Source organism: Doryrhamphus excisus, linkage group LG17 (genome assembly GCF_037039965.1).
Source record: "Doryrhamphus excisus strain RoL-2023G ecotype Guam linkage group LG17, RoL_Dexc_Guam_v1.1, whole genome shotgun sequence".
NCBI classification, from domain to species: domain Eukaryota; kingdom Metazoa; phylum Chordata; class Actinopteri; order Syngnathiformes; family Syngnathidae; genus Doryrhamphus; species Doryrhamphus excisus.
This window is the reverse complement of record NC_136373.1, coordinates 9034277-9061640: the sequence shown is the minus strand read 5'-3', so window position 1 is coordinate 9061640 and position 27364 is coordinate 9034277. Positions and strand designations below refer to the sequence as shown.

At 42.1% G+C, this 27364-nt stretch overlaps 1 protein-coding gene across 10 annotated transcripts in view; it reads left to right on the top strand.

Moving 5' to 3' along the window:
- Nucleotides 1-226: 226 nt before the first annotated feature.
- LOC131137346 (neural cell adhesion molecule L1-like protein) overlaps nucleotides 227-27364 on the top strand; it is a 30526-nt gene continuing 3388 nt past the window's right edge. The window contains exons 1-30 of one of the 10 annotated variants that reach the window (XM_058085187.2): nucleotides 227-453; nucleotides 3048-3226; nucleotides 3313-3421; nucleotides 3517-3710; nucleotides 3796-3918; nucleotides 4959-5129; nucleotides 5384-5422; nucleotides 5596-5701; nucleotides 5776-5957; nucleotides 6084-6218; nucleotides 6943-7083; nucleotides 7243-7354; nucleotides 7563-7729; nucleotides 8904-9069; nucleotides 11650-11774; nucleotides 12227-12331; nucleotides 12842-13039; nucleotides 13269-13339; nucleotides 13438-13660; nucleotides 14917-14952; nucleotides 15406-15521; nucleotides 15945-16149; nucleotides 16445-16567; nucleotides 18771-18953; nucleotides 22048-22113; nucleotides 22512-22625; nucleotides 22853-23014; nucleotides 23200-23331; nucleotides 24238-24310; nucleotides 24891-24966. In XM_058085187.2, coding sequence (XP_057941170.2) covers nucleotides 3145-3226; nucleotides 3313-3421; nucleotides 3517-3710; nucleotides 3796-3918; nucleotides 4959-5129; nucleotides 5384-5422; nucleotides 5596-5701; nucleotides 5776-5957; nucleotides 6084-6218; nucleotides 6943-7083; nucleotides 7243-7354; nucleotides 7563-7729; nucleotides 8904-9069; nucleotides 11650-11774; nucleotides 12227-12331; nucleotides 12842-13039; nucleotides 13269-13339; nucleotides 13438-13660; nucleotides 14917-14952; nucleotides 15406-15521; nucleotides 15945-16149; nucleotides 16445-16567; nucleotides 18771-18953; nucleotides 22048-22113; nucleotides 22512-22625; nucleotides 22853-23014; nucleotides 23200-23331; nucleotides 24238-24310; nucleotides 24891-24966 — 3735 coding nt within the window. In that variant the 5' untranslated portion in view covers nucleotides 227-453; nucleotides 3048-3144. Of the gene's footprint in view, nucleotides 454-3047; nucleotides 3227-3312; nucleotides 3422-3516; nucleotides 3711-3795; nucleotides 3919-4958; nucleotides 5130-5383; nucleotides 5423-5595; nucleotides 5702-5775; nucleotides 5958-6083; nucleotides 6219-6942; nucleotides 7084-7242; nucleotides 7355-7562; nucleotides 7730-8903; nucleotides 9070-11649; nucleotides 11775-12226; nucleotides 12332-12841; nucleotides 13040-13268; nucleotides 13340-13437; nucleotides 13661-14916; nucleotides 14953-15405; nucleotides 15522-15944; nucleotides 16150-16444; nucleotides 16568-18770; nucleotides 18954-22047; nucleotides 22114-22511; nucleotides 22626-22852; nucleotides 23015-23199; nucleotides 23377-24237; nucleotides 24311-24890; nucleotides 24967-27364 lie in introns of all 10 variants that reach the window. The other 9 variants (XM_058085185.2, XM_058085183.2, XM_058085181.2 and 6 more) reach the window with 9 other exon arrangements.

Sequence of the window (27364 nt, the reverse complement as noted above, 5' to 3'; positions counted from 1 at the left end):
GACACATTGCATTGAAATCCCGAGCTTGGTGTAAAAGGGCGTAAATGGGCGTGCATGGAAGTTGTGATGGAAGCATATAGGAAAAAAAAGTAGGGAGAGACGTGCTTGTACTTCCTCTTTCAAGCTCGCTGAGGAGCCCCCGCAGTGCATGCTTTGTCCCAGTCATTGTCAAAGGCTTAGAAAGCCTCTTTTCCAAGTGAGAGGCTTTGGTGACATATGTCACTTCAGCAACTCTCCCGTCACCCCCTTTAGGGCGTCTGAGTGGAAAGGCAGGCGGGGAGGCGTGTTCAAAGTGGGCAGGCTAGCATGAGGTGGAGCAGGAAGGACATGTCAAATGTATTAGTTCAGACTGAGGAGTTGGAATGCTTCCCTTGATGGTCCTTTTCCAAGATTTGTGTATGGAATTGTAGCTGCCCCCCATACACATGATGAAGTAGGATGCCTTGAGACTTAGTAAGTACTTCTTACCAAACCTTTACTCCAAAATTCTGTGTGTGTTTCACATGTTATATGATAATATATCAGACTATATCAGCTGAAACTAAAGGCAAGTTGTTGACAGGTAATTTGTGTGTTAGTTTTTAAATCACTACTTGTTAGAGTGGTACAGTCCTGTAGATTTAGGGCCACAATCTGCCATGAGTTCAGGTCCTGCATCTCAATGACAAGAAATGTTTTGTGTTTACATGACTTCTGAAGATTTGTACTTTCACATTGTGTCATCTTAGTTTGAGTTAACATTAAAATTGCATTTTGCGGCTGACTATACACTTGGTACTACCTCACAAGTTGGTTATTAGCCCAGTCCACAAAGTACTAGAATTGGTTGTGTGCACGTAAACATCATTCACAACCATCTGTTTGTTGTTGTGTAGTCGGGATCAACATGCATTTGAGTGTAAGGTCTTAATGTGTCATTACCATGCTCACAATTGTGAACATTCTACACAAACCTCCCCAATCTTGAGGGTTTGTCTTTACGGTTATGCCTGCAATGCACAGATCCAAAAGCTGTGTGTCGGCATGCATCTGAGCCGGCGGTTTACAATAATGCAAAACTAAGAATGAAAGCAGTTTGCGGCATTACTGCAGCATGGAAATGTGTGTTTACTACAGAAACATCTAACCATCATTTTTGTAATCATTTAATCCAGAGATAATCACAAAAAGCCCTTATTGCATATAATGCTCCCTTAATTTGTTTAAGTGATTTTAAATTCAAGCAGCTTAATCCTTGAATCTAGTCAACACCAATTACCACATTACCCTGCCTACTAAGATGAGGTAGCACAGGGGTGTCAAACATACGGCCCACAAGTATAAAAATAAGATACATTTTCAATCAAAGTAACTGCTGTTCTAATTCGGACCACTGGATGGCACCATAGTAATTGTATTAAGCAAGCAAACTGTTTATACTGGCGCAGAGCAAGTAAAGTGCAGCCAGCCACCTTGTGATTTACCCGCATCATCTGTTACGATGGTGTGTTCACAGCATGTTGTAGTGCCGAAAGAAATAACCTTGGTCGCCACGATGTGAGTCGTCGTGACAACAAATTTGACAACTTTATTGACAGCGGAGAAGAGAGAAGGTCTTTCGACGTAAATGCTCAAACACACGGAACACACTTCCGTGACTGTTTTTCAAAATAAGAGAGCTGTTTGCCCCATGTCTGCCTAAACAAAGTGTGAGTGTAATAAAAAAATCTTCCATATGCCGTTGGAATTGCATGGGTGACTACATCTTCCTTCATGACGGGCATTACAGTTGGTTGAAGATTTAGTAGGAATGTGTGGAGCGTCTGACATCCCATTAGAACAGTTAGCCAGATTGTTACCAATAAATGAATGTGCTTTACAATATGAAACAAGTGTACGTCATTAAGCTTTGTAGCTTTTTATACAAGACTGCTGAATTTACATTTGTTATTGTTATATATGCTAAGGTCCATATCACCCAGCCCTATTTTATACTATTTATTTGTTTTATTAATCCGGCCCACTTGGAAGTAGATTTTCCTCCATGCGACCCCTGAAGTAAAATGAGTTTGACACCCCCGAGGGAGCACATGCCGTCTTACGACCTTACAAGCAGCACTCAGTCATCGTTAAGCAGCATACTTGATGACTGCTGGACATCCCAGTAGCTGGATTAGCTGTAGAGTGAAGCCATTTGGCAGAGCCAAGGCTCCAGACTCTGCTCTGTGAGAACTAAGCCGTGAAACACTGATGGGCTTAAGCCAATTTATAGTCTGCCATCTTGGATCTTGTCATCGCAGGAGACAGCAGCTCAGCCTTTGTGCCTGTTGGTTTACAACAAGCGTTCCATGTCACCAGACATGCTTGCCAGTGGAAAAAAAGAGTAGGGTCATCTACAGACAAGTGGTCTGTTATGTAAATGGTAACAATGGGGAAAGACTGATGTTTCACTTGGGGTCATTTCCTTTCAGGTATTTTTAAAAATATACAATGGACCACAGAAATTATTTGGTGTTCAACAACCCAATATTTGATACTGTATGCAACCTAAAATTTCACTGAAATATGGTCCAAACTTTTCTAGCCTTTTGTATTTATACCCTAGCATGAGTAATTATTGTGATGATAGTGATCATTATCCCCATTTATTTCCTAAAAAAAACACACATTAAAAAGCCCGCTGTTACTGTATCTCCCTGAAGCGCAGCTTATTTGAAAACAGACTGTCAAAGGAGAATAAATCTTTAATGGGATTTATGGCTAAATAGCCTTGAGAAGTATCTGTGACTGATTAATCTTTATGGTATCCGAGTCTTATTGATTTAACTTACCCTGGCAGCCTGCCCTTTAGCTTAAAGAGCTATTTTTAGAGTCCGATTGAAACACAGCCACTTTGTTCATTTGCAGAGTCCCAACTCATCATCTGGGAGGTTCACTCAATGCTGCATTTGATTACAGCAGATGCGTACAAGACCATTATCTTGCTTCTTTTACATTTGACATGTTCTTATTTTGTTTGGGGTTTTTTCCACAACTTGTTGACAGTGCTTTTATATGATGCTCTACAGGTCCACCGTGCCTTAGAAAGTCTAAGGATTGCCAGTTGGTGTTCCTCGACACATACTCCTCTATAACTCCTTTGTCTCCATTGACCATTGGAGGGTGATGAGGCTGGCGGTGAGCCTCCAGGTTGTCCTGCTGCTGTTCCTAAGCTCCAGGGCCGTAAGCCTCAGTTTTCCTCTTGAAGGTATGCCGGTCATCAGAGTGGTCCCAATTCGTTTTTCATCAATATATATATATACACTTAATATAGTGTTTCTTTTTTCATCACAGTGGAGCAGCTTCCTACCATAACATCCCACACATCAGGGCCCGTTATCGTCCTTCCTTACGACAACACTGTCACTATCAAATGTGAAGCAAGGGGCAACCCTCCTCCAGAGTAAGCAACACCCCTTGTTATGCTAATATCACAAAACTGTCACCCGCTTTACTATTTTCAATTCGTGAAACCTACTTTTTGCGCCGCTTTAACAGATACAGATGGACGAAAGATGACCTTGACTTTATTCCCCCCAAGCCTCCAATAATCAAAAGTGACCAGCTTGAAAAAGATGGTACTTTTGTGCTACAAAACAAAAGCCTTGGCCGGTTTCAGGGTAAATATCGATGCTTCGCTTCCAATAAACTGGGAACCGCCATGACAGAGGCAATTGAACTGATAGTGCCGAGTAAGTCACCTTTACAGTAAGAGTTTAATTATTATCCCTTAGAATGCACTTCACAACAAACACGTATCCTTTTTGCTTTGGTTAGGTATGCCAAAATTTCCAAAAGAGACAATTGAACCTTTGATTGTCGAGGAGGGAGAACCTTTCGTCCTCAAGTGTAACCCTCCAGAAGGAGTTCCCCCAAGAAAGATCCACTGGATGTCCACTGGTAGGCCAAGAAACATGGCTGTCAACTGCTGGTTGAAAATCATTATTTCTTGCTTTTCACTCCACTTGTTTCCATTGGTGACACTGCCAAAAACAATGAAAAGCAAGCTTGTTTCATGTGTTGATGTCTTGGAATGATGAAGATTTGAGAAAGTTTAGTATTTCAGTTTTGTATTTCAATTATAGTATTTCAGTATTTCAATTCACTACATAAAGAGTAAACTAAAGAATGTATCAGAGGTGTCATCTTTATTTTTGTGACAATTGTAGCTTACAGCTAATTAAAAAACTCCAATTCAGTATTTCATAAGATTACCAAAAGTTAAGTATTTAATTGGTCTGCTTGTCTAAATTGAACTCGTGAAATCAAATAACCTTTGCACAATATTTCAATGTATTGAGCTGCATTTGTACTGCATATTGGAGCAACATGGAGACTCTGAGAGCGGTAAAGCAAAAGTCTCAATTGAGCCACTTTTTCTTCCCCCAGCCAAAGAAAGTGACATGTTGAGTAAATGTTGACCTCTATTTTTGTCCCCAAAGATTCTTGAGACATCCCCAAACAAATTAGACATAAAACATTTTGTATTTGACCCAAATGCAGAAGAAAAAGCTCATAATTCTCCCAAGTGCTATGGAGCGCGACTCAATGTGTTTTATGACTTGGCTTTGTGTATTGACCTAACCGCTGACTTAAGGCTATGGCTTAAATGAGACCGTAAATGAGGCTTCAGTGACCCGAAAGATAAACGATGGGTCTGTGCAAACCAGCACACTGACTGGTTCCATTCAAGTACACTTGCCTTGACATCAGCTCGGTGTATTCACACCACTTTTCTATCATTTAAACAAGTATAATTGTGTATTCTATCTGCCCTATACCATTCTTTAGGATGACATTTTGGCTTCTTGTGGGCACTTCCCTATTCCCAAGCATGATATTTAGGGATATGATATGATATTTAATAGTTAAAAGAAGCATTAAAATGTCAAATTTTGTTATGACCGTCATATCACTAACAGAAATGTGCTCTTTTGCAGGTCTGCAGCACATTGAGCAGGATGAGAGGGTTTCCACGGGCACTGATGGCAGCCTGTACTTCTCTCATGCCTTACAGAAAGATAGTCGGGAGGACTATTGCTGTTTTGCAGACTTTGTTCGAATCCGTACAATTGTCCAGAAGACCGCTGTGGCAGTTAAGGTCGAACCATGTAGGTTCATTAGCATCACATTACAACGAGAACACGTTATGAAGTTTGAAAATAAGGCCCTTGCGTGTTTTTGCAATGATTTTAATTGCCTATTTAAACTATTTCTCTGTCTGCATACCAACACACATGCAGGGCTTGTCAAGTCTTGTGTGTGCTGAGTGTGAGCTGTCGCTACTCTGCTAGATTGAACAACATCTGCTTGTGGTAGCTGCTAAAATATATTTTTTTCTCATCATGTTTTATTTTCATTTCAGGGACACCAGATTATGAATCTCTTGACAGCAGCACTGTCAGTAAGGGATTTTTTCTTCTTATGTCACACTGCAAACACACTTCCACTGTCTTATATTAGAGGCGCTTTTGAAAAAAAGACACAATATGGCTGTGCCTGTAAATGGCTGTAAATGGCTGATATGACCATTGATATAAAAGATGCACAAAAGTGATGGTGACTTTGTCCTGGTAGCCCTCCCTACGAGAACCCCCCGCCTACTGCTGCCCTCTGGTGTTCAGACAGAGAGAGTGCTGGTCAAGGGAACAGAGCTTCAGCTTGAGTGTATACCAGGAGGATAGTAAGTATCAGTACACCACTATAGATATTCATACATGCCTGCAGCTAATAAGGTCATATTGTGTTGTTCTATAGTCCCATCCCAAAGATAGAATGGATGAAGATGGGAGACAATCTGTCCACTCGAGCGAAATTGGACAACTTTGGAAAGCTGTTAACCATCGCTGCAGTAGAGGAGCGTGATGAGGGCAAATACATGTGTTTAGCAAAGAGCCCAGCTGGACAGGCTGTCCACTACTTTGATGTAATAGTGGAAGGTTGGTCAACATCACCTGCTCACTATGCATGAGGAACACCACGGGCATGCTTGTTTTGACTCACAGGCATGACAGTTGTTTCAACACCAAGCAAACAAAGCCTTTCCCCTTTACAACATGTCCTAGAGCCTCCACGGTGGCTGTCAGCGCCACCTGAGAGCCATCTGAACGTGATTGGCTCTGATGTGCACATCAAGTGCTCAGTCAGTGGAAATCCACAACCAGACATAGTGTGGAGGAAAAATGGACACATATTTGAAGGTGGGTGACAAATTCCAAGTCATGATCTAACATCACAGATTCTAGGATGACAAGAAGGTTGTCTGCTAAATGTTCTTTAGAAATAGTGTTATTTCTACCATGAAATACTTCTTAACTGTACGGTAATTTATGATGTATAAGTTGATCATTTTTTCCAAAACTTTGAACCCCGCAGTTTATAGAAGAGCTAATGTATGTCTAAGTTCTAATCATGTGACATCTTTACTTTAGAACTACTACTACTAGTTTTACACAATACACCATGGATAAAATCAATCAGATCGCTATAATGTACTAAGTACGTTTTACCGAGGTGTTGAAGATCTTTCCCTAGCGAGTTCGATGCTCCTATAGAGCAGCTACACATGATAACCCATACAGAGAACTTTCTAGATCTTCCAGAATCAGCACCTATTACAGCTCTTCAGGTATTTCCTTGGATTTTCAAAATACTCTTTTTTCATTTATTCCACCCATGGCCCGCCTCCAGGCACGCCCCAAAAATATAAACTATGGAATTAATTTGTGAACTTGACCTCAGCCCCATTAAGCATCTTTGAGAATACGCAATGACCAGATGTCCCAATACCCAATACAGGTGTTCATTTAGTATATGGATATTAGAAGATGAAAACTGTCTTTATGATAAGTCATATGTATTTTTTATGAAACGCATGCCGGTTGAATATTAGTTGGAAGCATTTCGTATTTTTCTGTTTATCAGATGACCTCCTGAACAACAAACGGGTGCTTGATGACACACTGATGCTTCACAATGCCTTGCCAGAGGACAGTGGCGTCTACCAGTGCGAAGCCTCCAACAGACATGGTGGCGTCCTTGCCAACATTAATGTCATGGTCATGAGTAAGTAGTACAGTAGTCACAGTAATCACCTTTTCGTAGAAACACCAGTAATCGGTTGGTTAATGTACAGTTTTTGCCACACAAGCATGTCTTACGGTTGTTTTAACAGGAATTGGACTTCATTTGATGGTAATATGTCCATGTTCCATTAACTTCTAGATATGGCTCCCCTGATCCTGACCAAGGCATACCAGGAGTATGCTGTGATACGCAACGAGAATGTGTCCATGTACTGTAGAGTTTTCGGTTCGCCACCTCCTACTGTCTCTTGGTAGGTGATAAGGAATAACAGCAAGGAGGAATGTCACAGCTTTTAAGCAGAATAATCTGATGCAAGCATGTACTAGGTTATTATTATTTGGTATTAGTCATGAATGTATCATATTGGTAAATGTTAATAACTGCAATGTTGGACTCAGGTTTTCATACAAAACCGCTTCATGCTTTTGTCCTGCTTTCCTCTTCTCTTCCTCTCTCAGGGCCAAAAACCAGACTCCAGAAACCATTGAGGGTGAACGATTTCGTACACTCTACAACGGTGCATTGCAAATATCCAGCACAGAAAAGGAAGACAGTGGCGAATATATCTGTGTTGCCGATAACAGCGAGGGCAAGTCGTACATAACTGCTGTGCTGGCTGTGAAAGGTATGGTAATGGTTTTATTTTGTTTGAACATGCATCAGATTGATTGATCAAACAGATCAATTGAGTGCATCCTATAATCAGTTCACAGTTCCACATGTCCAAAAGGAATATGAAGAAGCAAAGCTTATTAAATCCTACCCCTCCATCTGGTACTTTTACAATCAGTAACTGTTACATTTGTTCACTTCCTGCTTTCCTAATATAGTTTAATTTTTTTTATTTATTTTTTTCACGTACCGAAGTAGGAGGTGATATGACCATCCAATGACATAATGGGTACCATAGTAAGTGTCAATATAGTGATATATATAGCACATCATGACTGGTTCAAGACTCTTCATCCTTGTATTTAGCAAACATCAACTGCTTGTATTGTTTCTTGAATTGGCTCATCGTTGTGCATTGTTTGAGGTCCTTACTCAATCCATTCCATAGTTTGATTCCACATACTGAAATGCTATGGCTTTTTAACGTAGTCCTAGCATAGAAGTGTTTCAAATGTACTTCTTCCCTGAGATCATATTTCTCCTCTCTTGTAGAGAAGTATTGGATGACATTTTTAGCTAATTGGTTATTTTTAGCCTTATGCATTATTTTTGCTGTTTGAAGATGAACTATATCAGCAAGTTGAAGTATTTGTGATTTTAGAAATAAGGAGTTAGTATGTTGTCTGTAGGCGGCATTATGAATTATCCTTACTGACCTTTTTTGCAGTACATTTAACGAGTGAAGATTGCTTTTATAGTTATTAGCCCATATTTCCACACAATAAGTAAGATATGGTAGAACCAGAGAGCAATAAAGAGTGTGGAGTGATTTCTGATTTTGTTTTGCTCAATATTGAAATTTTTCTGGCCACCTTATGTTGTATATTTGTAATATGAGGTTTACACATCACATCACATCAAAATAAGTCAATGGCTGAAGCATCAGCAGACAAGATTGTGCTAAAAAGGGCCATGCATGTGATACATGGTTGAGCTAAATTAGCAAATTAGCCCGAGGGATGACAGGAACTATGGATGGCAGACCGGTTAACAACTTGTTCGAGACTGGAAGAACTAATGATGGGATGGAATTCAAATAATTGTTTCAAATAATGTTTTGGCTTGTCTAAACCCAGGTTCCTATGTTTGCATGTTGTTATGTGGTTGTGTCACTGATCTCTTGCTAGACCCCACCCACATTGTGAACGGGCCTCAGGACATGCAGGTCATCAGTGGAACCACAGCCCAGTTGACATGTCAGGCAGAGTACGATAGAAGTCTGCAGGACTCTTTTGAGGTCGTTTGGATCAAGGATGGGGAGAGAATCCCACTTTCCTTGGAGGAACCTTCAAGGTGTGTGCACGTTTTTTTCAAAGCTGTGTTTTTTTTTGTTTGTTTTTTTTCTTCTTTATTTTGAACATGAAAAACATCCAGAGCACAACAAAGCAAGCAAAATAAATACAAATAAAAATACCTACAGTGAAGAAAATAAGTATTTGAACACCCTGCTATTTTGCTATTTCTCCCACTTAGAAATCATGGAGGGGTCTGAAATTTTCATCGTAGGTGCATGTCCACTGTGAGAGAGATAAACTAAAAAGAAAAATCCAGAAATCACAATGCATGATTTTTTAACAATTTATTTGTGTGATACAGCTGCTAATAAGTATTTGAACACCTGAGAAAATGAATGTTAATATTTGGTACAGTAGCCTTTGTTTGCTATTACAGAGGTCAAACGTTTCCTGTAGTTTTTCACCAGGTTTGCACACACTGCAGGAGGGATCTTGGCCCACTCCTCCACACAGATCTTCTCTAGATCAGTCAGGTTTCTGGGCTGTCGCTGAGAAACACGGAGTTTGAGCTCCCTCCAAAGATTTTCGATTGGGTTCAGGTCTGGAGACTGGCTGGGCCATGCTAGAACCTTGATATGCTTCTTACGGAGCCACTCCTTGGTTTTCCTGGCTGTGTGCTTCGGGTCGTTGTCGTGTTGGAAGACCCAGCCACGACCCATCTTTAATGCTCTGACAGAGGGAAGGAGGTTGTTCCCCAAAATCTCACAATACACGGCCCCAGTCATCCTCTCTTTAATGCAGTGCACTCGTCCTGTCCCATGTGCAGAAAAACACCCCCAAAGCATGATGCTACCACCCCCATGCTTCACAGTAGGGATGGTGTTCTTCGGATTGTACTCTTCATTCTTCTTCCTCCAAACACGCTTATTGGAATTATGACCAAAAAGTTCTATTTTGGTCTCATCTGACCATAAAACTTTCTCCCATGACTCCTCTGTATCATCCAAATGGTCATATGCAAACTTAAGACGGGCCTTGACATGTGCTGGTTTAAGCAGGGGAACCTTTCGTGCCATGCATGATTTCACATCATGACGTCTTAGTGTATTACCTACAGTAACCTTGGAAACGGTGGTCCCAGCTCTTTTCAGGTCATTGACCAAGTCCTGTCGTGTAGTTCTGGGCTGATTCCTCACCTTTCTTAGAATCATTGAGACCCCACGAGGTGATATCTTGCATGGGGCTCCACTCCGATTGAGATTGACCGTCATGTTTAGCTTCTTCCATTTTCTAATGATAGCTCCAACAGTGGACCTTTTTTCACCAAGCTGCTTGGTAATTTCTCCGTAGCCCTTTCCAGCCTTGTGGAGGTGTACAATTTTGTCTCTGGTGTCTTTGGACAGCTCTTTGGTCTTCGCCATGTTACAAGTTAAAGTCTTACTGATTGTATGGGGTGGACAGGTGTCTTTATGCAGCTAACGACCTCAAACAGGTGCATCTGATTCAGGATGATACATGGAGTGCAGGTGGACTTCTAATGGGCAGACTAACAGGTCTTTCAGGGTCAGAATTCTAGATGATACACAGGTGTTCAAATACTTATTTGCAGCTGTATCACACAAATAAATTGTTAAAAAATCATGCATTGTGATTTCTGGATTTTTCTTTTTAGTTTATCTCTCTCACAGTGGACATGCACCTACGATGAAAATTTCAGACCCCTCCATGATTTCTAAGTGGGAGAAATAGCAAAATAGCAGGGTGTTCAAATACTTATTTTCTTCACTGTACACATGTTCGAAAGGGAATGGGAAGAAGTCAAGGCTTATCTAGTCCCACCCCCCTAACCACCCAGATTCCAACCTCATCCCAACAAAACATATATTATTCCTTGAATATGAATACCAGAATGAAAACCCCATATCCAACCAGCCTCACCCAGCTTGAGGCACCCAACCACGAGAAACCAGTTCATTATTAGTCATCGTATCGTACATCGTCCAGTACAAAAGAAAGAAAGAAACCACTCCAACTAAACAGTAATGGTAATGGTAATGGTAATGGTAATGGTAATGGTTTTATTTCATTTGAACATGCATCAGATTCCAATTGAGTGCATCCCATAATCAGTTCACAGTTCCACATGTCCAAAAGGAGTAGGAAGAAGCAAAGCTTATTAAATCCTACCAGCTCATATTGTCATCTATTGTGATCCCCAGAAATGTATTTTCATTCACCCTTTCAATGTCCACACCGTTTATTTGTATTTGTTGGTGGGTTTCCTTTCTGCTGTTACAAAACAGCATGATTTTAGTTTTACTTAGGTTCAAGGACAATCTATTATCAACAGTCTACAGTCACCACACCAGTCATCACAAGCTAACATGGATGTTTAAGACTCTTCAGGACTCTTAGCTTTCTTCTGCAAATCCAGACACAGAGGCAAGGCATTTATTTTATTCATTTTCTATCTTGAGTGTCTTAATGGGGCAGTTATTGAGAATATTGGTAGAAAGTTTGATCATAATACCTGAAAAATGTGTTCTGTAGATCTAGCCCATAACTGTTGTCTTGTTGATTCAGGTATTGTGAAATTGACATAGAAGTGATGGCCTAATAAAATGGCTCTGACGTTTAGGTACGTTGTGGGTGATGGCATGCTGCAGATTATGAACGTGAACCTGGGCGATGAAGGAATGTACACGTGCACGGCCAGAACTCGCCTAGATGTGGATAACGTCACGGCGCTCCTCACAGTGCTGGGTAAAACGATCTTACTTGTACTGTGTTTGTGCAGAAGGATGCAGAAGATTGCTCCGTGTTTCCCATAAGCCGGCAAGCTACCTGTGGAGTTGGGTTGTGGGGACAGGACTTAGATGATGCAGATGCAGATGCAGATGCAGATGCAGATATACACAGATACAGATACAGATACAGATACAGATACAGATACAGATACAGATACAGATACAGATACAGATACAGATACAGATACCGATACCGATACCGATACCGATACCGATAGTGGTGTACTCGCTCATCCCCAGTAGTGATCTCCTGCAGTCAGGGCTAAACCCGGTGAGGCTGTGCTTCAGTTTTATGCTGCCAAAATCTGGAACAGTCTACCAGAAGATGTGTGGCAATCATCAACGTTGGCAACATCCACAACAGGCTGTTGCCAAACTCCTGTAACCTGTTATTGTTGCATATTGCAGATGTTCCCGATGCTCCTCAAAATGTGGTTGTAACTGAACTTAAGGATCCCAGAAATATTAGTCTACATTGGGAACCTGGCAGCGATCACAACAGCTCTGTAATAGGTAAGTGAAAACTGGACGTGGATTATGTCTTCTCTGTTTTGTATTTTTGTTTTGTGATTCAGTTTGTGTACAAACTTGTTCTAGTTTGTAGAACAAACTAGTTTGTTCTAGTTGTACTTGCTAGTCTAGCAAGTACAAAACAGTTCTACGTTTACCAACTACTTCAGTTATTTAAATCTGTGCACCTCTGTGTGAAAATCACAATTTATTATCAATAATTATTGACCTTTGCGTGTACGTATGTATGCATTCATGTTTCATTGAGATAATGCAGAACCTACACAGTCACTAGAATCTATTCAGTGATGCAGCTCGAGTAAAAAATAAATCCCAGTCGTGGAGCATGACTTTCGATCTGCCTCGAAGAGATTCCGAAACATTTTTGCGGCTCTACTGTACAGTACATCGGGAATAGAATGTATATGTTTTCATACCATCATAAATTTAAAGTAATGTGTGTGTGTGATGATGATTAAACGTGCACGACCTTGATCTCCTGCGTGAATACAGAATTTGTGGTGGAGTACGAGGAGAGCCAGTGGGAGCCAGGCAAGTGGAAAGAGCTCCACAAAGTCCCCGGTAACCAGGCAACAGCTGAGCTGGCGCTACACGGACATCTTAACTACCAGTTCAGAGTATACGCCGTCAACGCGGTTGGACCTGGGCCCCCTAGTGAGCCCACTGAGCGCTACAAAACCCCTCCAGCTGGTGAGCCTCACTCGCCCGTTTCAATTCAAGCTTCCTGCTGTGGTCGAGTATTGAGGAGGTTTTCACAGTTCCTTTCAAATGTGCCGGGCAGGCCAATGTGGAACATAATTCTGCAGCAGGAAAGCTTGTAGATATTTTTGAACCTCTTAATAAGTTCAAAGTGTTTCATTAAAAAGTTGTGCATTATTTAGTGTCCAATAAACAAACATTTTTGCAACTCTCCCCAAAGCACCTGATAGGAACCCAGAAAATGTCAAAATCCAAGGCCATCTTCCTCATCAAATGGACATTGGTTGGGATGTAAGATATTGTTTACTGCACATTAAATATTACTGTAGAGTTTTATGAAAATAAATCTACAAGAGAGGAAATCACCACTACGTTTTGTCTCTTTGTAGCCGCTGTTGCCTGTGGAACAAAACGGCCCAGGCCTGGAGTACAAAGTGAGTTACAGGAAGCTTGATGTGGATGACACCTGGACGGAGCACATGGTCAAAAGACACTCCTTTGTTGTGAGGAACACGTCAACCTTCATCCCGTATGAGATCAAAATTCAGAGCAGGAACAGCCATGGCTGGGGACCCGAGCCTAAAACTGTGACAGGCTACTCTGGAGAAGATGGTGAGTGACAGCTCATCATTTTCCAAGTTACTTTTTAGTGTCATCATCACTGTCTGATCAGCAGTTACATGAATACTATTGCTCCGGAAAACAGGTTTCGTTTTTTTTCTTATTATGTGAATGCTGAGAGACAAGCAGTACTTGGCATTACAAGAAAAATATTAGTTTGTTTTTTTAAATAACACGCCTGGTAATGATGTGGCACCACAGTTAAAGCAGTAACTCGAGAAACACTGCCTATGATACCCGCATGTCATTGGAGCACGGTTGCAGGATATTTGGGCATTGCTATGATATGCTGTTATCAATTAACTAGGGATGGGCATAAAAACACTTGATTAAGAATACTGGTGTCCCGACTCACAAGACAAGACGCGACAATACGCAAGATCCGGTCCCGGAGAATGAGACAAGGCAGATACTTCAAGCAAGAAACACTTCCTGACTTTCACTTTGAATGCGCCCCCCCACATGCTAAATATAGCGACCAAGTTGCTAAATTGTCAACACGGATTTCTTCTACAAGTCATTCATTCATTTTCTAACGCTTTTTCCTCACGAGGGTCGCGGGGGTGCTGGAGCCTATCCCAGCTGTCTTCGGGCAAGAGGCGGGGTACACCCTGGACTGGTGGCCAGCCAATCACAGGGCACATATAGACAAACAACCATTCACACTCACATTCATACCTATGGACAATTTGGAGTGGCCAATTAACCTAGCATGTTTTTGGAATGTGGGAGGAAACCGGAGTACCCGGAGAAAACCCACGCATGCACGGGGAGAACATGTAAACTCCACACAGAGATGGCCGAGGGTGGAATTGAACCCTGGTCTCCTAGCTGTGAGGTCTGCGCGCTAACCACTCCTATGCCGTACAGCCCTTCTACAAGTATGAGGTCAAATTTATTTATATAGCCCTTAATCACAATCTAGAGAAATGTCTCTATATCTGGTCATGACATGGAAACAGAAGTTCAGAACATTCAGAATAGTTGATTGATATATAATAATTGATTTTAAATTGCTCCTGGAATTTAAATATAGTCAAATGCCCAACCCTTGCATTGACCAGCATTACGGTCCCCATTTAATTTCTTTCATTGCATCCCTCAGCATTCACATACTTAACTGTACAGACTTCCACCTGTAGCCATGTCAAATGTCTGCACTCAACTCTCTTCTCTCTCAGCCTGAAAGCATCACCATAAATATTTCTATAACATGTTGTGTTATCGTTGCCTCACCCTTTCTTCAGTTGTCTTTCGACACTGTCTTCAGGAAAATGTGTCAAGTTAAGTTCTTTCCTTTTCTTCCTTTCTGCCTGTGCTGATGTGCAGTAGTGGTGCCTTCCCTCCCTCCAATGCAGCAGGTTGCAAATAACCTTTAGTGCAGCCGAGAGATTTGAAATGTACGCTTCTGCCTCAGAATCTGTGCGACCTTTAATAGATCACGATGCGTAGGCTGACTGAGGCGCGGTGCTGCCTCTAGTATAAGCTTTGCTTCCATCCTCTCATGCTATCATCTAGAGCAGGTAACAAGAGGTAGCTCTTTTTCAGGTCATGCTTGATGTTTTATTTCTTTACTAAAAAGGTTGGGAAATTAATTTCCGACATATATATTGTATGTGGCTGCTCATGTTATACAGCGTTAGTGTATCTCTTCCAAGTTACATGTCCACAAGCTTCAATGTAGTGTTTAAGACTCTGTTGAGTCCATGACCGACCCCTCTTCATTTGTCCTTTAGTTCCCACCGCAGCGCCACGGGATATTGCAGTGGAGCTGATGAACACAACTGTTTTGAAAGTAAGCTGGACCCCCGTTCCACCCGCCACAGTGAGAGGTCACCTCAGGGGGTACCATGTAAGTTTTCCACAAACAAACTTTGCCGCAACTATTTGTTTACAGGTCTCAGTTAAAATGAAGGAAGAAGTTCTCGCGTTTTTGTTAGCTCGAAAGCCGGCCTCCTTGACAAGCTAATTGTTGATGATCTATCCATTAGCTTCCCAACCCATGTGTGTTCCACCATAGGAGATATGTCATGTTACACATATCATTATCGGTATTGGGTGATTGGTATCGGAAATTGAGAGCTGGACAATATTGTGATATCGGATATTGGCCAAAAAGCCAATATCGGACATCCCTCGTGTTATTCTTTGTGTATTAAAGATTTGCATCCTACAGTTGGTATTTGTTGACTAAAATACGTGTCAGCTTTGTGTGTTAATTAAGCAGGGACCGAGCTTTCCTCATAAGAATTTTTACAATTCCCTCTGCTTACAGGTTCACTGGCTGAGGAAGCGAAGTTTCCTGAATCCCGACAAGATCCTGGATGAGCGCCAGACACTGTCCTTCCCTGGGAAGAGGACTCATGCCATCGTGCCCGTCCTTCAACCTTACTCAGAGTATATGCTTACCGTCAATGTCTTCAACAAAAAAGGCAATGGGCCTAGCAGTGACCCAGTCACCTTCAACACTCCGGAAGGAGGTGAGATGTTCACACTCCATATGTAGACATAGCAACTGACAATCAGGCTATATAACACCTGTGAGAATACATCAAAAACTATCGACAAAGAAGCAACAGATGGATATTCAAACTGGGATTTGATCTTTGAGAAAACCTCATTATGTAAGTTGTTGTTAAATACTGGAGGGAAGTGGCAGCATGGGACTCTTATTGCCCTGTCAGGGGACACAGCTCATTTAGTTACACAGTAAATATAGTCATAAATGTGGAACATAGCATGCATTGTATTCAAGATGATAATTGCCTTTTTCAGTTCCTGAGCAAGTGCCCATTCTGACCACCTCCAATGCCCAGAAAGACTCTGTTCGTCTGGTATGGGGGCCGCCGCTGGTGGCAAATGGCATCCTCATTGGCTACCTCCTGCAGTACCACCTTAGTATGTATACACACACACACACGGACATACAACTACAACATGATACGATCTGGCCTATACTTACTGGGGATGACCGCCTCCCCCTAGACGACGACAGCGGCAGTGGCTCAGCAGTGCCTCACTCGGTACAATTGGGAAGTTGAAAACGGCAACATCCAACAAAATCTGGTTTATGCCCTGCCCACTCCGAGTACGGATATGGATGCAGATAATTTAGATGGGTGAACGGATGCGGATGCAGATGCAGATGCAGATACAGATACAGATACAGATACAGATACAGATACAGATACAGATACAGATACAGATACAGATACAGATACTCATACTTACCGCAACCCATTAAATTAAAGGGAGCCTACTATGTTTTTTCCACTTTTCTGACCTATAAATGTAATTACAACGTTGTATTCTGGTGTTAAACCATGCCAAAGTCTCAGATCATGAGGTTTGCGCATTTGGAAGTGAGCCCTGAGCCCTGAAAGATGGATGTATCAAAACGCTCGGTTTCAAAAGGCGTGGTTAAACGGCCTCTTTGTGATGTCACAGAGGGTCGGACTTAATATATCTTATATATAAAGTCTCTGCCCTCTCCCAAGCTCTGCATCCCCTGGCCTCCCCCAAATGCTGCTCTGTTGTGTACTCGGTAAAAAATGGCTCCATAGGGAAGGCCGCAATTCCCGAATTTACAATTCCGAAAGACGCCACCATCAGGCACAAGTGGTTGGAGTTCCTGATCCCCTACCAGCAAAAGAAATGCATTTTAAAACCTCATTAAGATCCAAATGTGGGAAAGATCAATTGTAGCTATTTTTCAACTGGTCTTTTGATCAGATTTGTTCATAGAAGCTAAAACTCCTTCCACATGTGTATTTGTCAATGCTAAACGCTAGATGGCAGTGTTTCATTCTGAAGGAAGCCCAACAGACACAGAAGTGATGGCTTTTTTAGTGCAGGCTTGAGTCTTAACACCCCCCAGTCATTCATGTCTGAGGGGCTTCAGCCTTCTTTTCCACACTTACCTTGGCGTGATTTTAAATGGCTCTTTAAAACTTTGCAAACAAGTAGGTGCTGTGGTCCAATGTTGCTTTTTCCACCTGAGACAGTTGGCAACGGTTACCTTCCTTCCTGCTAACGTCTTTGAGCATGTTCATTTATTTATTACATGCCGCTTGGACTATTGCAATTCTTTGTACTGTGGTTTAGACCAATCATCCATACATCGTCTCCAGCTGGTTCAAAATGCAAATCCTGTTAATTTGTACCAAGAGACGAGAACATCCAATACGGCATATGTATGCATTACAAATGTCACAGAGTGTGGGCCTCGTTTTTATGCTCTCGTTGGCTGCAGACCTCTATAGTGTGTAGCCTACTCTTCAATACAATCAACCCCTCTCCTGTTTGCTGTTTCCCAAATTAAAGCCAGCCTTGGACACAGATATTCCTCGTTGTCATATGTTAGAAGTAGATCCCATCGAAGATCATCGCAAATGTAGCTGCCAATAAAACATTACACGCAACCCACTCTGCAAGTCTAAATTTGTCAGTGACGAACCTGATGGCCTTCATCCGCACAAACCGCCAACAGCGTCACCGTTCTGATTTGGCTCAGCATCAGCCCTCACCTCCATTTCAACACTGTCATTGACACCGGCGGCTGGAGGAGGAATGTGTTGCTTTTCACATTCACTGCACACACACACACACACACACACTGCACTTTGATCTATAATGCATGTTGGGTGATATGTTCTGCTGCTCCTGATTGCCCCTATATTCCCACTTCCTTGCACCGCCTCCACTTTTTATGCTAATTCTTGGTTCTTTCTTCTTCATTTCTTGCTTTGCCTGCTTTGTTTATCCACTTTCATAATTCCTCCTTCTCCTTGTCTCCCTCTTTTGCTGCCTCCCCATTCATCAACTGCCACATAACTCTTACATCTTCTGAGTTCTCCATCAAACCCCCATCTCCCTCTTGACTATCTTCTTAATGTATTCCTCCTCAGCTCACCTGTCATGACATGTATCTGCGACATTTGCTTTCCGCGTGAGCAAGTATGACATCCCCTCATCCTCACACAACCAACCACTGACCCCAATTACTGCTGTGCCATTAACATGTACATCAGTGCTGGCGGTTTTTCACACCTCCGTCCGCCTGTCCCGACCCACAGGAACTGACAGCATATCTTTCTTGTAGTTAATGAAACCACGATGGAGGTGCTCAATACCCGGAAGATGAACATCGCCGGGCCCGACACCACCCACTGGCAGCTGGAGGGCTTAGAAGAGGGTAGTCGCTACCTCTTCCACCTCAGTGCCTGCACTCGAGCAGGGTGCGGACCTCCACTAGCGCAGGAGAGCAGCACTGGTACTTCAGCACGTGAGTCTATAGCACTGTGGTTGTGTGGTTGTGGCAAGTGTCAGTTTCCAAAATCAGCAATGTGTGCTTTGACTTGAAGAATGACGCCAATGATGGCCTTTGCTATGAAGCCGCCTTCCAACACAAAAGACACAACATCTTGTCGCTAAAACACAACACAAGTGGTAATGGTAATGGTAATGGTTTTATTTCATTTGAACATGCATCAGATTCCAATTGAGTGCATCCCATAATCAGTTCACAGTTCCACATGTCCAAAAGGAGTAGGAAGAAGCAAAGCTTATTAAATCCTACCCCTCCATCTGGTACTATTACAATCAGTAACTGTTACATTTGTTCACTTCCTGCTTTCCCAATATAGTTTTTTTTTCTTTTTTCACGTACTGAAGTAGGAGGTGATATGACCATCCAATGACATAATGGGTACCATAGTAAGTGTCAATATAGTGATATATATAGCACATCATGACTGGTTCAAGACTCTTCATCCTTATATTTAGCAAACATCAACTGCTTGTATTGTTTCTTGAATTGGCTCATCATTGTGCATTGTTTGAGGTCCTTACTCAATCCATTCCATAGTTTGATTAGTAGTCCTAGCATATAAGTGTTTCAAATGTAGTTCTTCCCTGAGATCATATTTCTCCTCTCTTATAGAGAAGTATTGGATGACATTTTTAGGTAATTGGTTGTTTTTTGCCTTATGCATTATTATAAGTCTACATAAAAAAACAAGCCTAACTGAAATATGGGAAAACCATAACAAGTAGATCTTCCAGTATCTGCACCTATCCCAGCTGAATTTCCTTGGATTTCCAAAACGGACTGTTTTAATTTATTCCACCCACAGCCCGCCCCCAGGCACTGTACTGTCATTTTTAGTACAGTGAACACACAAGCAACACAGTGGTCATTCCGAGTTCACAGTGGTTCATTCCGAGGTATCTGTCCTCTATTTAATGAAGGGTACTCATACCATTGGGGATTTAGGTTTTCTTTGGGGGACTGAACAATTCACCTCGTCATAAGCTTCATTGTTTGTAAATCGAGCTGAATCTTGGCTCGGGGATCAAAAATGTTCTGTTTGGGGAGCTTTCTCCCCCAGGTTTGTTAGTCATAGTGTAACGGCTGTCAAAGCATCGAGCCGGAGCACAATCAATTTGGAGACAGCGTGGTGAACCGCAATGGAGGAAATGGCTGTAGATGTTGACCTGTTTCTTTTTTATATTTTTGTCTTACTGGTGAGCCCCACTGGTCAGAGTAGGGGTGTAGTAAATGTACACTTTACTACAGAAGCAAAGCTGTTGTTTTTTTGTCTGCACATGCCTATAGTGAAAGCTCTTGTTTTTGGTTTATTTTCAGTCAAAGTTGATACAATCCAATTTGCTTTTGAAGATTGCTAAAATTAGCTGAACAGGCATACCTCCCTTGAATGGGTTACATCACACAATTGTTTTCCAAAAAAGAAACATTGACGTTTAAAAACCTTAATAAATGTGGATGCAAAGTAGGTGAGACATTTTTGTCTCAACTCAAAAAATGCAGCACACAGATAAAAAAAAAAGTTGTCCTCCATCGGGTCCCTGGAGATAAGAGGGCAGCAGAGATAAAGTAGGTTGCAAACCAGACAAACAGCATAAAGAGCACATATTGCAGCTCACATCCCAAGTCATAGGGAAAAATAGCCACATGTAGCCATTCAAATATTTGCTTTCTTGCACCCTGCTTGTTATCACAAACATGCTGGCTGAAAGCTTTGAATGTTGAACGCTGATAATATGGTTTATTTTGAAGAATCGCCATCAAGCTTGACTTCAGATGGACGGCAATTTTAGGGCAACAAGGGGGCACGAAGGGAACACACACACCAAAAGTATTGCAGGGACATTTAATGTAGATCTAGTAAATAATAATAATAATAATAATAATAATAATAATAATAATAATACAGGGTGGCACGGTGGTCTAGGGGTTAGCGTGCAGACCTCACAGCTAGGAGACCAGGGTTCAATCCCACCCTCGGGCATCTCTGTGTGGAGTTTGCATGTTCTCCCTGTGCATGCATGGGTTTTCTCCGGGTACTCCGGTTTCCTCCCACATTCGAAAAACATGCTAGGTTAATTGGCCACTCCAAATTGTCCATAGGTATGAATGTGAGTGTGAATGGTTGTTTGTCTATATGTGCCCTGTGATTGGCTGGCCACCAGTCCAGGGTGTACCCCGCCTCTCGCCCAAAGACAGCTGGGATAGACTCCAGCACCCCCGCGACCCTTGTGAGGAAAAGCGGTAGAAAATGAATGAATAATAATACATTTTATTTGTATAGCGCTTTTCAAAATACTCAAAGACGCTTTACAGAAAAAATGGAGTTGAATAAAAGCAAGTAAACAGAGTAAAAGATACATTGAAATACAACATTCATTCGTTTATACACATGCAGCTAAAACATGGGTAAAAGCGGGGCACATTAGTCAGGTATAAAAAGTTAGACATTAAAAACAGAGTGAATGGGGCAAAGAGGGTCGGGGGCAGCGATGGAGAATCAGCAATCACTTCATCCTGTGAGCTGAGTTCTGGTTGGAGTTTGGTGATGAGGAACGTCGTTCCAGTTAGTCCGTGGGGCCACTTACTGTACGTAAAGAGTTTGGCTTCTCAAAACAGTATGCTTTCACAAGAGTAATACATTTGCATCACAAAAATGCCTCCTGGAAAAAATCAGTTCATGCCCCAAATAAGGATTGTGAATAATGGGCAAAATCCCCCCAAAAGTGCAGCTCCCCTTTAATGACCTACTGTAAAATGCAACTCAAAAGATCCTCTATATGACAGCTGCTGTTTTTAAGGAAATGCTCGTCAAAGATTGCTCGTCTCCTTTCCAGGGCCTACGTAAAAAACACGAATCAAAGATCCTCTATACACTGTGACACTAGTGTTCTGTTGTTTTTAAGGAAAATCTGCCAAATTGTCATCAGGATGGTTCTCCTCACGTTAGGCTTGCTTTAGAGGTTCCACAGTGGTAGATGTTTAGTAATGATTATTATAGGCCTGACTGGAACAGAAGCAGAAACATCTGAAGCTTCTTCTGTCATTCCAGGTCACGTCTGCACTGTCTCCTTCCCTCACTCTTTCCCCGGCAGTACAACTCATCTTCCTCCTTTGGGTATTTGGCTCACACTTGCACATATTCACATCCTGTCTTCATGTCCTTGAACTTTCAACTAACAATAAGCCTGCAGACGTGGGGTTGCTTTCATTTGCTCCGGTGTTTGCTTCGCTTGTGTTGGGCGCCAGCTGTGCTGAAGAGAAGACGAGCTGTCACCCCCGCCCACCAGCGCTACATCTCCCCTTTATGAGCCCAAATCCAGCTCTGCACAATTAAGTCTGGGGGATCGTCGTTGCTTTTTTTAACTGTCATCTCCGTTTTTTTCTTTTGTAATATACACTGTTCTGAGAGGGGGATCCTATTTGCATCTGCTAATCTTCTTTTCCTGCTTTCTTTTCTGTGCCTGACTGTGTTTTCTCTTTCTCTCCTCCTCATTTGGTCCTTTCCTTTATCAGTTCCAGGCCTGTTGAACATAAGCTCTTATGTGAGTGACACCTATGCCAAAATCAGCTGGACTGCCAGGGAGGAGCAGCAGGACTCGCAGCTTTACGTGGCTTATATGAATGACCGTAAGCTGCTTTCTCCTGCTCCACACTGAAAGGAGTTTTAGGTGCCATCATCACAGGGGTGGTTTAATACAAGCATCTAATTATAGATTCCCCTTGCCTCAGAAAGAAACTAATTTGAAGTCTAACATCCAGTGGACTCCCTAGCAAACACAGCGATCAACCTTTGTTATTCTTTGGTAGTGTTTTAAGACTCGCTGCTTGTGTACCTGCTTCACTTGTGTGTATAGGTGACGGTACCTGGCACATTTCCGGGCCGTTAAACACATCTCAAAGCTTCCACATAATTGATGGGCTCAACCCTGGGACGGTGTACACGGTGCGCCTCATGGAAAAGACGTTGTTCAATAACGCTAGCATTTTTGAAGACGTTATCCAGACACAAGTCACAGGTGAGAGGTGACAAACTTCTTGTTGTGTTTAGTCCCTGTTCTAGTTCGCCATACCGGCACTTAGAGTGTCTGTGATGAGTTTTCTGAGTGTTTTGCATCTCTAACATCTACTCTGTGGTTTTGTGTCACCTTCTGTTTCCAATGAAATCTTTTATACGGTGCTTCCATTTTTTTGCTGTCTGCAGGTGTGGCAGGTCAACAGAGGAGCGTTTCTACCAAGGGCTGGTTCATCGGGACCATGTGTGCTGTGGCACTCCTTACCCTCATCATCCTCACCGTCTGCTTTATGCGGAGAAACAAAGGTGGCAAGTATGCAGGTATGCCACCGCCCGGGCGACAAGACATGCTGGCCATGGACAAAGGTCAGTTAGTCTTTTGGTTTAGGTACTCCTGTGTCCTTTTGCAAGTCATCCAAAATGTCTCCACCTTGACATTGTCAGTGTTTTTATTTGACACATTTTGGTTGATTCACTGAAAGAGAAGGCCTCGACCCTGAAACGCCAAATTCTTGGCATCATGCATGCATGTTTGCTGCTTGTATATCAACCCTCCTTCAGGCTTGACACCAGTGAGTAAACTGTCCACGCTAGGCCTAATGAACATTTACAAGGTTTTCTACAAAAAGTGGACTCTTTCAACTGTATTTGTCTTATTGTGTGCTTACAAATTTCCCCACTGAGGGACGAATAAAGGCATATCTTTAAGATATATTAATAATATATCCTTTCACAAGGATTATTAGCAATAACGGAACAACAGAGAATTGGAAATGATAATTGAACTGAAGCTAACTTTGTTCTGCATTGAACCAATAAGGTGCTTGTCATCCTCAGATAATTGATGAAGTAACATTTTTTCTCATAGACTATATTAACTGTTCTGAAATTGAGACTTTGTGTGTGTTCATTTCACGTCTCATCTATCACTGTGCTGGTCTGCTGTATGATATATTTCACTGAAATGGCTGATCCCAACAACCAGTCATTTAGAAAGGAAAATCCTGAAAATGACCATGAGTGCCCAAACCTTTTCATACCACTGTATTTTAGCTTGACTGTTAAGTGATGCTTTACTCCATTTGTAAGCATTACCCCGCAGCTATTTATTAAATCTCAAAACACATTTTCCTGTCATTTTCAGCTGTCCTTCCCAGCAGATGATTGTGGCTCCTGGCAGGCCAAAGAATACAAGATTCTAATTACCAAAATGCCTCATTTTTGCAGTGAAAGAGAAAGAAGACCTCCACCCTGAAGAGGTGTCCCAAGCAATAAATGAAGACAACTTCTGTGAATACAGGTGAGCGTTTCTCCAACTGGGCTAATTTGCTCCAAAAAGCATAGACACCACCGAATGGTGGACGAGTGGTGAGCATGGAGGCCACACAGTCAGGAGATCCGTAATCTCCTCTTGGGCATCTCTGTGTGGAGTTTGCATGTTCTCCCCGTGCATGCGTGGGTTTTCTCCGGGTACTCCGGTTTCCTCCCACATTCCAAAAACATGCTAGGTTAATTGGCCACTCCAAATTGTCCATAGGTATGAATGTGATGTGAATGGTTGTGTGTCTATACAGTATGTATAGGATAGGCTCCATACCCGTGACCCTAGTGAGGATAAGCGGCATAGAAAATGGATGGATGGGCTTAGACACCATGTATTCCATATATGCTGCAATGTGAAATGAATCACAAAATGTTTAATAACCTGGCCAAATTCGATGGTAAAGTGTTTTGTTACATGTATTGAATGTGTATCTTTTATGTGGAAATGACACCAGTGAGCGTCATTTACCAATAGAAATTCACTCAGAATTTTTCCGCTTACTGGTCACAAATTATAATTAAAACACATTGATTTTTTTTCTTTCTCATCCAAAAAGCAAACCATCGGTTCAGGAGCTTTACCAGGAGGAGCCTAGACGACTTTTTTCAACTTTCCATCATGAAATGGTTTAGGTAATGTCACCATGTAGATCAGAGTAGTTGGAATAGGACCCAATGGACACAGCCTGCACCTTTTTTCGTGTTGTAGTCTTTAGGTCCTTTCAGTTGGTCTTAGTGTAAGACTGTGTTTAGTTTGTGCATTGCTCGTGGCGCTAGTAGGTGACAGTAGTGTTTTTCAATTTGCACGTGTGTTGTCCTGACTCCATGATGCTGTGTTCTACTGCAGAGTGCATATACCGAGCCACCTCATCTGCATATGCTAATGAGATCCAATACAAGAGGTGCATTGTCTTAATTTAGCAATAAATCTCTGATTTACAGCTGTAGTTTGGTTTAGTTTGTCCACTCTCATGTTTCGAAATTTGAAAAAGATTACAAATACCTCTTTAGCAACTCGTGTTTTGGATCCCATTAGGTGAGTGCAGGGGTCGGCAACCCACTGCTCTGAAGCCATCTGCATCTTTGTAATGAGTTTAAAAAATCTGACTTTCTGTGAGACAGTGAATGCATCCTGGCAGAGTTCTGGGGAATGGAGGGGAAACAGGTTTTTCGCTGCCTGCTTCGGTTGAGTTCTGCACAGACAGATGCCTTTGTCTTCTCTGGCTTACATTTATGATTCATATGTGGCAAGAAAAAGACGCAAAATGCTGTTGTTGTTAAAATTGCTCTTCTGGTTCGGGTTAGTGCAAGAGCAGCGAATGTTATGGCCACTGAATACACCTCGCTCCTTTTCTATAACTGTGAAACCATTAAGTTACTACTACATCTTGCAAAGTTGGCAATGTTGCAAACTTACACAACAGAAAAACATGAACACGAAAAAGAAACTAAAAAAGGCACTATGAGAAAGCTGGCCACTACTTCAGCACCAGGGACAGCGGCACGTCAATGCACAGTCCAGTTGGAGCATTAATTTTTCAAAGCAGCGGTCCAGGGTCAGAGACCCTAACCTGGGTAATTCACAGCCAGAAAAGGATCAATGAGTCATGCAGACTTGAATAACACATTCAACTGCACAAGCCATTTGCTGCTGCACTCAGGAAAGGGGGGGCTGCGGTGGGATGTAGGATGGACATAGAAGAGAGAGCATTGGGGGTCTTTAGTTCAAAGTTAGTTTACTTGTGTTGAAACAGAGTTAAAAGGATGCTAGGAAAGAAAATGTCTGCAACCGATCGCTACTTTTAGATTAAAAAAAACTCAAATAGCCTTTTTTGTCTTTTCTTCATAATCTGAACGTAGTGACTCATAGTTTCACTGCTGTAACCAATTGTATTGCTGCGACTCTTTCCAGGACAATAATTTAACAGGAAGAAGCAACCTGTCTTGGGTGTCTTCAGACTGTTCATGTGCTGTAGCTCCAAGATGTGATGAGAAGGTTTCTGTGGCCCAGAAGCAATTTGTGGGCATGATAGTGATGCTGGCCAACAGCACTGACTCACTCACTGCCCTGCACACACTGAGATAGATGAAACACACTTTGGGGAGCTTCGGATATCATTTTCTTCCTTGAGCTTTCACCCTTTGTGGAAGTCATCAGTTTTGCGTCTGGTCCACCACGATCATCTCTGTCGTATCTGTATGCGTTTCTAACAGTTCAGCAGTCTGGATGTATTTATTTATTGTTTCATTTATTTATTGTTTATTGTCAGTGGTAAGGAATATGACGCTACAAAAGACGCTACAAAAGATAAAATGGTGACCGCTAACTCCTTTTCTAATGTGTTTATAATAATTTATAGTGTTTGAATATGAATATTTATTCAGCACCAGTGTACAGCTCGAAGGAGTACTGGGAATTGACTAGAGGAGCAGACTGCTCCTATCTCTTTAGAATGCCTCTCATGCTTGGTTTCATGAAGCTGTTCTGACTGCCCCCCCGCCCGCCCTTCCAGAGTGCCCTTAGCCCGACTATGATGTTGTTTTCCTGGCTTTAAAGCTGGATGCCGTTTGACTCTCTGGAGGCAAGAAGCCACCCACTGGAATGCCACGTGTCCTGGGAGCTGACAGGCAGTAATTATGCTGCAGTCGATTTTTCTGAGGAGAAAGCTCGCCCCTCTGTCCACTGGAAGAACAGGCGCTCCTATGGCTCGGGGTCCGCTGTGAGCCATCAGGGTCGGTTCAGGGTCGGTTTCTTTATGCCGAGCTTCCTGGAGATGCCCACAGATGTCAGAGTGTTATTTGTTGGAGCAGCTTTAGTGTGTTTTGACATTTAGTCAGTGGAACTTCTAAGGTTGAGAACATTCCTTTCTGGGACGCTGCTCAGATTTTTGGGGATTCCGGAACAGGTTTTAACATAACAGTCATAATGAAACATTTCATAACTGCACAGGCAATATTTTAAGTAGGGATTTTCCGGTCAGGATTTTATGCTGCCAATACGAAATTTTGCCTTTTGAAGCACTGATGCAGC